The 13,400-nt window shown below is 42.5% G+C and overlaps 1 protein-coding gene across 2 annotated transcripts in view; it reads left to right on the plus strand.

Annotated features, from left to right (window-relative positions):
• The first annotated feature begins 795 nt into the window (after nucleotides 1-795).
• LOC308102296 (equilibrative nucleoside transporter 2) overlaps nucleotides 796-13,400 on the plus strand; it is a 32,760-nt gene continuing 20,155 nt past the window's right edge. The window contains exons 1-3 of one of the 2 annotated variants that reach the window (XM_080451941.1): nucleotides 796-1,318; nucleotides 12,138-12,197; nucleotides 12,952-13,033. In XM_080451941.1, coding sequence (XP_080308067.1) covers nucleotides 12,166-12,197; nucleotides 12,952-13,033 — 114 coding nt within the window. In that variant the 5' untranslated portion in view covers nucleotides 796-1,318; nucleotides 12,138-12,165. Of the gene's footprint in view, nucleotides 1,319-10,910; nucleotides 11,060-12,137; nucleotides 12,198-12,951; nucleotides 13,034-13,400 lie in introns of those variants that run through there. The other variant, XM_080451942.1, reaches the window with a different exon arrangement.

The following is a 13,400-nucleotide window of genomic DNA, read 5'->3' on the forward strand; positions in this document are numbered from 1 at the left end:
CTGCAATCTTGTAGATCGGCTATTTTCACAATTCTTGCCTCTTTCTTTATATTATTTGACAATTCGGCCAATGTTTGACCAGTTTGTATAGTATAGTTTGTTGATTAGGCCTACTTTAGATTCAGTAATGTTTTTTTTTTTTAAGGTATTAAAAAGCTCTTAAAAGTCCTTAAATTGTCACTTCACTGTCATCTGGGGACCCGACCCACAGGTTGAGAACCGCTGATTTAGATGCTGACCCCCCTGGAACCAACTCAAGCAAGGGCCCCCTGGGAATCCAGTCCCATGTTGAGAAACACTTCTTCACATAGCCCTGGCCCAGAGCGTTAGTGCGTTCTCTCTAACGCTCTGCCTGCCGCGCTGCTCTGCTCATAGACCGAACATTACACTGCCGTGCGAGGTCTCCGTCTTTAGTAAAAAGAATAAACAAAACTACTTTGCTACTCACCGAAACAAAGACTGTTTTGTGTTGGTGAAAGTCTATTCTCCAGGGTGGGAAGCCTCTCAGCACCCCACCTTCTCTGTATAATACACTTTTTGCCTTTTGGGCAGAAAATAAAGTATGTTCGCCAGACGGAAATTATTTGCATTAGCCTCCTCACCTGCGCCCTCTACAGATCTGGTCAATACAAATGACCATTGACCAGATCTGTAGAGGGAGCAGTGGAATAAATCAAATCATTTCCGTCTGGCGGGCATATTTAATTGTATACCCAAAAAGTGTATAATGCAGAGAAGGTGGGGGGTCCTGAGACACTTCCCACCCTGGAGAATAAACTTTCAACAACACAAAACAGCCTCTGTTTCGGTGAGTGACGAAACCGTTTCCTTTATTTTGGCTAAAGTTGGAGACCTCGCACAGTAGTGGGATTTTCAGTCAAGCACACTCTCCTCAAACAGTTAGAGAGAACTCGCTATAAACGCTCTGGACCAGAGCCATTCTTCACCCTATACAACACGGCGGGGGAGGGGCGTCCACAGTCACACACAGTCTGAACGGACGAGATGGAAATGACGAGGATTACACACACACACACACACACAAACTGTCTGTCTACGTAGCTAAACACTGTAAATACTGGAGCCATTAGAGCACGTACGGTAATCCACCCCGCGCATTGCGTTCCCGCCACGTGGATGCGCGGAAACAAGAGAGCAATCGCGTTACATTTAAGGTTGATTCTTGTTCGTTTCATTAATGACATCGGCTGCTGTCTCTTCTATAGAAGAAGGAGGACATCTGTGTTGTTTTCCCGCAGGCAGCAACATGAGAACACGCCAGTGACAACCACAGACACCACCAGGGCATCGTTTCAAGGTAGGCTACAGTGTTTCTTAACGTTATAACTGGGCGGCATAATGCAATAATAGACCGATCGCTGCAGTGGGATGAATGTGTGTATTTGACTCCTTTGTACGACGCCGTGCATGAGGCGTTGTGGACAGACTGCGGCTCCCCCTTCCTTCATAGCCGTCAATAGCCCCATTACGAACCTCTCACTCCGCTATACAGCTCCGAGATGAGGTTCCACTGCGGATCTCAGCGGAATCGGTGGACCGCCCGCCAAGGGTCAGTGGATTACCCTTTTTAGCACATCGTATCTAGAAACTAATGGTAGTCTCCAAATTCTACAGATGTTTGAGGATGTTCCGGAACCTTAACCGTTTGGACCGGCTCGAATCAACCGCTTAAATCGCTTATTTAGTCAGCCTGTGGCCATGTTTACCCATTGTAGCCGAACAGGGAGCAGTACTGGCACCTAACGTAGGGTTTTTTTCCGGGTTGAATGGGAAACATGGCCACAGGCTGACTAAATAAGCGATTTAAGCGGCTGTTTCGCGCCGGTCCAAAAAGTTAGGGTTCCGGAACAAACTAAAACATTTGTAGAATTTGGAGACTACCATTAGTTTTTGGATGCGATGTGGCGAAAAAGGTAATCCACGGACCTTTGGCGGGCGGTCCACTGATTCCGGTAGAGATCCCAGTGGAACCTCATCTCGGAGCTGTATAGCAGAGTGAGAGGTTCGTAGTGGGGCTTGGCGAATGGGTGAATGATGATGTGACAACAATGCCACTCTTGTTCCTCTCTGTGTCAATTACGTTACCATTTCCAAAGGCTAAATAAATGTCAGTGTTTTCTCAATTTAGCCCATTTAACCATTTAACAAACTGTCATATATATAGGCCCTACTAGGGCTATGAGAGATTTGATGTGTGCATCACTCTCCTGGATGCCATTGTTAATGCGACACACATCTTGGTCCAGACATCGTCACTCGTGTATCATCATCTGAAATGATCATTTTAGCTATTAGTTACAGATGATGGCCGTTTTATACATGTGTACTAGTGTACCATATTTTTGTTTATTATAATCATTCACCATTTACCATACGGCTGGTGGTTGTGTTGCTGGAGGAACACTGGCCAAATATGTGCTGCGATCCAATTTCTAATTTCCTTGAATAGAGTAAAGTGCGGGCACCTGGTCCTGCAACATGGTGGCACCTGCCATGTGCCATCTGGTCAGCACATGTGTTGTCTGTCTGACTCATCTTGGAATTACTAGCCCTGGTAATCCTTTCAGGAGGTTGACTCACTCACAAAGAGGTTATCACCATCATAATCACCACATAGCAGGATGTCAGTTGTAGCAAAGTCTGCAGTGAGCAAGCAAACTAGCGTTGGGGAGACAAAAGTAATGTGGCCAAGTCTTATAATTCAACTGTTGTCATAATATGAAGGTATTGTTTACATACAGTGGGTCACTCACAGCTGACAGAGCTGACACTCAATGTTTATGAACTGATTTGACCTACTTTTTATAACACAGCAGGGCCAACCAAATGACATTTCTTGTTTCCTGAAATTGAGGGGTGGCTTTTAGTTGGATACAACAAAAATAAGAATGGATTTAATCAATGTGGCTGTTCAGAATCAGCAGTCTGGTTTTGCACTGGCTCTTGGAAGGTGTGTGTGTGCCTGTGGTGAAGGAGGCATGCCAGGCATGTGTGTGTGCCTGTGTGGTGAGTGAGGTAAGCATGCAAAGCTTTGTTTAGACCCATCTGTGACCTCCCACTCTAGCTCCGGGACTCTGTCACATGGCATTGCCATCCAGAATTGGGCTGTGCTGGGCAAAACAGTTTATTTCTTGACCTATTTCCCTTTTCCCATGATCCCAACATTGTATCAAAAAGCGTAGGTAGTCCAAGGAGGCATGCAAGGTGTGTTTATGTGATGAAGGAGGCATGCAAGGTGTGTTTATGTGATGAAGGAGGCATGCAAGGTGTGTGTATGTGACGAAGGAGGCATGCAAGGGGGGGTGAAGGAGGCGTGCATGGGTGTGTGATCTATTATTGTGTGCAATCTGTGCATGTCTGTTCTGTTCTGTGTTATCTGATCTCAGAAGAATGATATGGCTACACCGTCCCATGTTGGCCCATCATTTTCTGATCTTATTTGCGGCGTGCATGTTACGAACATGAGCATTTTATTTTATTTTGTTTGTCAGAGGATAAGTGCTACAAAATGAGCTGAGCTATCAAATCACTTGATCCAACTATTTTGGCAGTACAGTTTATTGGCCATATATTATCATAAGTATAGGCCGGCCTATTTGTTTTAAATATTTTGGCTATTTGCCCATTAAGGCGCCTTTGTTTGACCAACCGGCAATTAGCATCTAATCAAAATGATAGCATTATACAGAACCCCACCTATATTAGGTGAGTACAGGGTGGTTTTGATTCAGGGCTCCATGTGAACATAGTTACTTAATAAACACATCCTCCTCCTATAATTCCCCAAACCTCTGTCACCAAAACCTGTCACCAAAACCTGTTCTGCCCGGTTCTCCTCAGTGGCTGGAGCAATTGATCTGAATTTGCACACAGGCATTGACCATTAGCATGTGCACGGAACAGTGACGCCCGTTTTTTAACTTTCCCAAAATGTAAGCTGTTTATTAGCGTTTTCATGTAAAAAATAATTTGGGCTATGGGAGCTATGGCTATGGGAGCTAAAGATCAACATTCTTTTCTTTTGTTTGATATCATGTAAAGGACTGAAATGTACACATGACCTGAATCCGACACTGCTGACTGAGCTGCTGGGAATAGTTGACTGTCTAGACTCTAGACCAGGGGTCTTCAACGTTTCAGTGGACCCCTTAGCTAAGAGAGAGATGAAGCAAGGACCCCCCCCCACACACACTACATATTGTATAAAATTGTGCTGCAGATTTTAACTTTTTCATAGATTTCATAGATAGTTGTATTCATGCTAATGTGTATTTTCCCTTTTTAAACTCTCAATATTTAGTCAAGTTGACAGTTGGCTCTGTACTTGGTCTGCTCTTTCCCCTCTACACCAACTCTCCGAAAATAGCAGATCTGAAGGTATTGTTTACATACAGTGGGTCACTCACAGCTGACAGAGCTGACACTCAATGTTTATGAACTGATTTGACCTACTTTTTATAACACAGCAGGGTCAACCAAATGACATTTCTTTTTTTCCTGAAATTGAGGGGTGGCTTTTAGTAGGATACAACAAAGATAAGAATGGATTTAATCAATGTGGCTGTTCAGAATCAGCAGTCTGGTTTTGCACTGGCTCTTGGAAGGTGTGTGTGTGCCTGTGGTGAAGGAGGCATGCCAGGCATGTGTTTGTGCCTGTGTGGTGAGTGAGGTAAGCATGCAAAGCTTTGTTTAGACCCATCTGTGACCTCCCACTCTAGCTCCGGGACTCTGTCACATGGCATTGCCATCCAGAATTGGGCTGTGCTGGGCAAAACAGTTTATTTCTTGACCTATTTCCCTTTTCCCATGATCCCAACATTGTATCAAAAAGCGTAGGTAGTCCAAGGAGGCATGCAAGGTGTGTTTATGTGATGAAGGAGGCATGCAAGGGGTATGTAAGAGGTGAAGGAGGCGTGCATGGGTGTGCGATCTATTATTGTGTGCAATCTGTGCATGTCTGTTCTGTGTTATCTGATCTCGGAAGAATGATTTGGCTACGCCTTCCCAAGTTGGCTCATCTATTTGGAAAAAACAGTCTCTATCTTATTTGCGGCGTACATGTAACGAACATGAGCATTTTATTTTATTTTGTTTGTCAGAGGATAAGTGCTACAAAATGAGCTGAGCTATCAAATCACTTGATCCAACTATTTTGGCATTACAGTTTATTGGCCATATATTATCATATACAAGTATAGGCCGGCCTATTTGTTTTAAATATTTTGGCTATTTGCCCATTAAGGCATCTTTGTTTGACCAACCGGCGATTAGCATCTAATCAAAATGATAGCATTATACAGAACCCCACCTATATTAGGTGAGTACAGGGTGGTTTTGATTCAGGGCTCCATGTGAACATAGTTACTTAATAAACACATCCTCCTATAATTCCCCAAACCTCTGTCACCAAAACCTGTCACCAAAACCTGTTCTGCCCGGTTCTCCTCAGTGGCTGGAGTAATAGACCATATTCACACGCCGGCCATGTTTCTATGAAGTCAATGAAAGTAGCCACCCCGGGTGGCGGCACTTTCAATGTTAAATTCCAATATGGCCGCCGTGTGAATATGGTCTATAGATCTGAATTTGCACACGGGCATTGACCATTAGCATGTGCACGGAACAGTGACGCCCGTTTTTTTACTTTCCCAAAATGTAAGCTGTTTATTAGCGTTTTCATGTAAAAATTATTTGGGCTATGGGAGCTATGGCTATGGGAGCTAAAGATCAACATTCTTTTCTTTTGTTTGATATCATGTAAAGGACTGAAATGTACACATGACCTGAATCCGACACTGCTGACTGAGCTGCTGGGAATGGTTGACTGTCTAGACTCTAGACCAGGGGTCTTCAACGTTTCAGTGGACCCCTTAGCTAAGAGAGAGATGAAGCAAGGACCCCCCCCCCCCCCCCCCCCAACACACACACACACACTACATATTGCTGCAGATTTTAACTTTTTCATAGATTTCATTTCATAGATAGTTGTGTTCATGCTAATGTGTATTTTCAAACCCTTTTTAAAATCTCAATATTTAGTCAAGTTGACCGTTGGCTCTGTACTTGGTCTGCTCTTTCCCCTCAACACCAACTCTCCGAAAATAGCAGATCTACAAGCTCACAGCGTTGTGCTATCTGCATTTTTTGACTAAATGTTCCCCATCGCACAAAGATTTGGTGGACCCCCTGTAGTAACTCTGCCCCCCTGTTGAAGACCCCCTGCTCTAGACCATCCAGTTTTCTTGTGCCTTTAGCGAAAGGACTGAGGCATTCCCATTGAGCACATGCTGTCCAGCACACACACACACAGACAGACACAGAGTGTCCTGTGTCCAAAGGCCCTGAAGCTCTTGGCCCACAGAGCTGAGAGGCATACAGTATATTTGCCACTTGGCTCTTAAAAGGTCTTCACACCGGGGCTTTATAGTCTTGTGATTAAGTCGCACAAAAATATATTTTCCATGAATCATGAGTACATCCATCCACACAGAACGCGAATATCATGAGGCGATAAAGCCAATGCAATCTTTATTTGGAAGAAGGTCGGTGTTTCACCCCGAATAAAGACATCCAACCTGTATGAACGAGGCAGAAACTAATGAATGAATAGTTTCATGTGAAATATTTCCCGGTGCATTTTTTGTATAATTTATTTGACATGCCCTCGATGTGTTAAGACCTTTTATAATCCCACTCCTCCACATGCATTCCCTCTCTGAATGACCTCCTACTGGAGCCCAGGAGCATGCAGCTTTTGCTGAGGACATGAGTAGAGCTTTTCATTACTGGAGCGCCACAGTGACTTGTATATGTTGTTCGCATGACTCTTGTGTGATTATGTTGTCGCCTTGTCGGATCTGATCGGCATACATACACTGTGAGCTGTGAGCTGGGTAGACATTGGTGCCCTATTGAATGGCCGTACATTTTTGGAAGCTTTTGATGTGATTACTATTTTTGTCAACAGCGGTGGACCCTTTCCTGACGGCAGTGTTAATTTCGTCCACTAAAACTATGACGAAAAATGTTCGTCGACTACCTTTTTTCACTGACAAAAACGAAATATAAACTAAAAGCTATGACGACGAAGACTAAATATATTGACAATTTCGTCAACAAATCAAAACAAAAATGTTAGGGAAGGACTAGTGGAGAAAATATCCAGTTAAACAAAAATAAATGTTGCGGTGTTGCGGTCTGAAAATAGCCGATCTACAAGCTCACAACGCGTTGCGAGCTTGTAGATCGGCTATTTTCAGCATGCAACAAAGTGTAAAATCTGCCATTACGACGCCATCAAGGCCTGCCAAAATACATTTTTGTCGACAATATCAACTCTAGATTTAGTCGACTAAAATCGTATGATATTTAGTAGACTAAAACTAAAACTTTTCAGATGACAAAAATATGATATTTTATTCATATGACTAAAATAAAGACAAAAATAAATCTAAATGTGCTGTCAAAATGAACACTGACCGACCGACAGCCAATGAGTCATAAAATATTTACAAACAGGTTGGTTGGTCTTTGTAACATCATCAGGGACATCATAAAGACCTAGAGGCAGTTAAATTTGAATATGAACAATGACGCTATTCATTCAGCAATGCCTGGCTATAGACTAAATGTTGACAGAAAAGGAGGGTGGGAGTGCCTGGTGTTAGTTTGTGCATTGACCCCAAAACACCCTGTGAGCGCAGCGAGGGCTTCTTGTCTCGCACGTCTGTCCCCAGCTCTCATCTTTCATGTCGTCCGTTACTGTCCTTCCTAAACAAGCTGAAAATAATTAAATACATAAATAATTGAGCTAATTCTCATACAATTGGGTGCTTTGAAACTAAATACAGTCTCTTGTTATGTTGACTGGAAATGTAATTTTCCCTTCAGGCCAGGGCAGTTGGTGTATTTTTTCTGCGGGAAGATTTTGTTTCTAGGGTTGGTATTGTTGTATTGCATTTTTTGTATAGTTTATACAATAGTCTATTTTTGTCCTGTATTTTAAAATGGAAGAAAAAGATGATTTTGTTAGTAGCTGCGTTCATTGTTGACCTTGCAACCATTATACTCAACCAAGCATTTATTTTGGTTGTATCACCAGCACTCTGATTGTTAATTATTAGCAGTTTTTCACTCATGATCATACAGTGCATAGCCTATATTGTAAGCAGATTAAAGTGACGCCATTAGCTTGAGATTATACAAACAAGCATGCTTATAAGTACCTTTTTCGAGACCTTATGTGACTTGTTATTTTGAGCACAGTTCTCATGTGGGCTCACCTTGAATGCCCCCCCCCGCCCTGAATGTTGTGGGCATATACATTACACACTGCAGTCAGCCAATTCACCAGTAGCAAGACACTCGTTTGCATGTTGAACGGCAGTATACTATGGTCACTTCTTGTCGGCCTGGTTCTCTGGTTTGTCCATGGGGGTGGGGCCAACGTTGCCGTTTACTTCAGATTCTAATCAGAGGAAGGACCCATTCATCTATTAAGACCAGGAACGCGTCTGTGTCATTTTTTAAATTCTTTGGCTATTGAAAAAATTTTGGATAATTTGTGCAAACTCTGCAAAAGCGAACATTTGTAACTCATATCTTTGCTTCTGGGTATTCTACAAATGTCTTCTAAATCCTAACAGTTTTGTGAAAAACTATTGTTGCTATATCAGTGATGCTCAAACCTTTTCATGTCAAGGACCCCCAAAATGATATGAATTTGTCCATGGACCCCCCTCCATCTAAAAATATTTTGTTTCTGGACCCCCAGAAGCAAAGATTGAGTTAAAAAATTATATATATTCAAGGATTTACACATATTTTGACGATTTTATTTTCAAAAACAGCAGAGCTACAAAGAAATCTAAAGTGACACGGATGCGTTCCCGGATTGAAAGGGTTAACAACCATTTATGAGCAAAATGGTGATTTGAAGAAGCAGTCAATCGGTTGATTGGATTTTTTGCCAAGTTCCAAGTGTCTGTGATGAATTCTTATGAAGTGCTGTATTTTAGGGATGGGGACACTTAACACCAAGTGGCTCCCACAGAATGAGAGTCCGTCCCCAGTACACCCAACATTGTAAACAAGCACAGAGATCCAATGGGTCATGAGAATATTCCATCATCCTGCAAGGTCACATCAGGGGACTGCCAAATAAAGACGGGGACAGGAGCCAAGAGGAAGCAGGGTGGGAGTTTTCTTTTGTCGTTTTAGGCTGGCGTAGCCTACGGGCAATTTAAAGGGAGTTGATGCGTGTAGAGGACTGTGTGTTTATGCGTGTGTGTGTGCGTGGGGGTAACCTCATGTTATCCTTGTCCATGATTCACCCACTCTTTCTTTTAGTTGATTTTTAAATCTCTGTTGTTATTCATGTCCTCACTGTTTTGCCTGATTCACTTCCTTTTTTGCTATATATATATTTTCTTTTGAATGTCGCTTTTGCTTTCCTTTTTTGCTTTATTGTTAAATTATTAGTTTTTTCTGTAAAGCACTTGTGCTTTATTCTTGCTCTGTAAAGCACTTTGAGCTGCATTTCATGTCATGAAAGGCGCTATACAAATCAAGTTTAATATTGTTGTAATCCGTCCTGCCAGGCTGCCTAAAACATGCTGCGGCTTCTTATTTAGATCATTGATGAGTTCCGCTGTCCCACATTTGCTTGACAGTGTGAATATAAAATACACAGCCATAACTTTCTCCTTCAGGAGTATCAACACACTCATCACTGCATGTCTGTGCTTTGAGGGAAAGTACTTAGGCCCATAAACGGACCATCTTATGAACCTGAGAATGGAGCTCGTAGCGTACTTTATTATGTGTGATGATCATTGAAGTGCAGGTCGTTCTTGTGAGAGGTTCATTTCATTACCTGACAACTCGGTGGTCCATGAAATACATTTAATTAGTATTTTGTACAGAATATGATTTATCCACTCAGTTCTGTTTATCATGGCTGTATTGTGAGAACGCCCCCAGCTGTATTTGCACTTGGGAGTGTGTGTGTGTGTGTGTGTGTGTGTGTGTGTGTGTGTGTGTGTGTGTGTGTGTGTGTGTGTGTGTGTGTGTGTGTGTGTGTGTGTGTGTGTGTGTGTGTGTGTGTGTGTGTGTGTGTGTGTGTGTGTGTGTGTGTGTGTGTGTGTGTGTGTGTGTGTGTGTGTGTGTGTGTGTGTGTGTGTTCACGCCTGCCTTTGTTTGTGGACACATTGTATTGCTGTTCGGTAACCACCCACCAACAGTCAGTAACCGTATCCGCGCCTGACTAACACTCAAACCTGAGTCGTCCAGTCATACTAGGAAGTAAATGGATGGAAACCAGGGGTCAGGCTTTCCTGTACAGTGATGGCACCAGTACAAAAACCCTTGCATGTCCTGTGTATTGCCACAGTACTGCTGTATTTTAACTAAGGCCTCTAGACCAGGGGTTGGCAACCTTTTTGACATGAAGTACCATGTTTTCATTTTCTTGATAGTCAGTGTGCCATATCAACATTAAGTTTAATTATGACACCACATCATAATTAAATATTTCCAACTGATTTTGATTGTCCATATACATTTTTTTTCTTCTTCTTTAGAAATATTTTCTTGGATGTAATGATCATTAGACTCGGAGCAATAACCCACCTATCTCCCAAACTCCCTCCCAAGTCAGAGTTAGGAGTTTGAATGAATGTAGAATTATGTGCAGGTCAGGATTTAATTTGTATATAGATGTGAGCTATATAAGCTTTCAATAAGGCGTACCACGGGAGTTGGTTTTAGCTGTGCTGATAACGCGGGTGCAAGCGCTGACAGGTAGGAGTGTAGGCCCCTCCCTCCCTCCGTTGCCCCAGTCTGCTCTGCTCTCTTTGTGAGTCAAAACAAAACAGTCGCCATATTTTGGTTTTTGGACAGGCTGGGTGGTTTTATCTCAGTAACTTGGTCTCAGGCAGTATAGGAGCCTGTGTTATTAAGGCAAAGACATTTTTCAGGACGTGAATGGCAATCTCACCACACAGCTTTCTTCGGCTAGGTCAATATCCTTATGCTGTTGGTGAGTTTGCACAGCTATATTATGTCATGCGTGTGTTTTGTTTAAGTTTGATTTTCAGTGCCATGGAATAGTTGTGTATTTGTGTAATGTACAGTATAGCCTAGTACACTCACTGGGAGTGAATTCTCAGATTCCTGCCTAATCTACTCACAAAAGAGGGACCGAAGGTATTTTGGAGCTCTGGGGCATGCATGGTCTCTTTGCCAAAACCTAAATGGGAACTTGACTGAAGTTCTTCTAATCCAGGTCATGGGATATAAAGAGAGAGAGAGAGAGAGGGTTTGGGAGAGTCCCAACGTGAGTCTCGGTTAACCCTTTAAGACCGGGAACGCATCTGTGTAACCACTTTAACCATCATTTTTATGTCAAGGACCCCCACAATGATATGTATTTGGCCACGGAACCCCATCTCAAAATATGTTGTTCCAGGGACCCCCCCAGAAGCAAAGATTTGAGTTAAAAATGTTAGCTTTAAAGAATGTATATATTCAAAGATTTGCACAAATGTTCACGATTTTTCAGAAATAGCAGATCTACAAGCTCATAGTGCGGCACTCGGTGCCGTGCTATGAGCTTGTATATCTAAAAAAATGTAATAGCCAAAGCATAAAATAATGGTTAAAGTGGTTACACAGATGTGTTAATGGGTTAAGCCTACTCTCTGTGTCTCTCTCTGGCATTCTGAGTACACACGGTTCACAACACATGATTTTCTACTCTAGAATTCTCAGAAGTGCTTTTTCCTTTTAGACGTCGTAGGAACTAGGAAGCTACCTAGAAAGCAAAGTTTTTAGGCAGTGTCTAGCACCATTTAAAGGCTCAGGAGGCATTATCGTTTTAAGGTCAATGGCATGCTCCGTATTCCATGAAGTGCTCGCTGGGAAGGCGCTGCGAAACGCCCTTTGCAGCTTTGTGCCAGAATGCACAGGAATGGATTCCTGCACGCGCAAGTAAGGGGCGCCCGCCGGCTGAGGACGATCATCTGCCAGACAGCGAACTTCTGAGGCTCAGTAAAGAAGGCTGTACTGGTTGATAAGATGTTGACACTCACTCTCCCTTTCTCCTGTTGCCCTTGCAGCTTCACCAGAAGAACCTCCTACATCAGGATGAAAGACCGAACGGACTCTCCGCAGGACAGGTGAGTCCCAACAGTGTTGTTGCGTGGCTAAACCTAGAAAAAGAATCCTCTCGCTGTCGATTACCCACTTCCCCAGTTTCCCGTCTCGACCACAGTTTCAATGTGTTCTTGGGTGTGTTCGCAGACTCAAACTGTGCCGGTGATCAAAGCCATGTTTAACAGAAGCGACTTTGGGTACTAAGAAAAGCGCTATATAAGTCTGATGTATTATTATTATTATTATAACAAAAACATCCTTGTAATTGTGTGTGGCCAGACTTTATAGTCTCACATGAGATCAAAACACATGAGATCTGTTTGCAAAGAGACCTTATAGTCTCACATGAGATGAAAACACATGAGATCTGTTTACAAAGAGACCTGATTGTTTATTATTATTCAACATGTTATGAAAAAGGTCTTATCTTCAAATCAAGATGTGAAGAAATGAAGTAAAGCTGTATTTTCAGTATTTTGTACCATGTATTGTCAATAGTGTAAGTGGTAAGTGGGTTTCCTGGCACCTTTTTTAAAGGCGTAGTTCACCCCAAAAATTACTTAGTTTCTATCATTACACAACCCATGAAGGCTTGAAATCATGGAGATTTTATCAAATTATTGGCTTGTCACAAAAACAAAGAAATCTCCATGGAGGCTTCATGGGGTGTGTAATTGATAGAGAATAAGTAATGTTTTGAGTGAACTACTCCTTTTAACCAGCTTTTCAACTTGAACTTGTGCCTCTTGACGTTCTTCTCTCCTCATCCGTTTCCAGGGGGTTCTTGGTGGGAATCATCTTCTTCATCCTGGGCCTGGGCACTCTGCTACCATGGAACTTCTTCATGACTGCCTCCATGGTAAAGAATTAAAAGGACTAGAATGTCCCTTTTGGGAGTGTCTGACTGACTGTTATCTGGCCAGCTTGGATGTTGAAGCCAGTGTTGATTTCGTCGACTAAAACTGTGACGAAAAATGTTCGTTGACTACCTTTTTTCACTGACGAAAACTGAATAAAAAACTAAGCTATAATGACTAAGACTAAGACTAAATATACTGAAAACCTCGTCAACAAATAAAACCTAAATTTTTTTAGTGAGGGACTAGTGGAGAAGAGATACAGTAGAACTATACTAGTAGTAAAAGACAAGTAATTTTATGTTTGGTTGCTCTGAAAATAGCAGATCTACAAGCTCACAACGCGTCGCCCTGCGACACGTTGTGAGC

The sequence above is a fragment of the Gymnoscopelus braueri genome (genome assembly GCF_963280865.1).
Source record: "Gymnoscopelus braueri genome assembly, chromosome: 15".
Lineage (NCBI taxonomy): Eukaryota > Metazoa > Chordata > Actinopteri > Myctophiformes > Myctophidae > Gymnoscopelus > Gymnoscopelus braueri.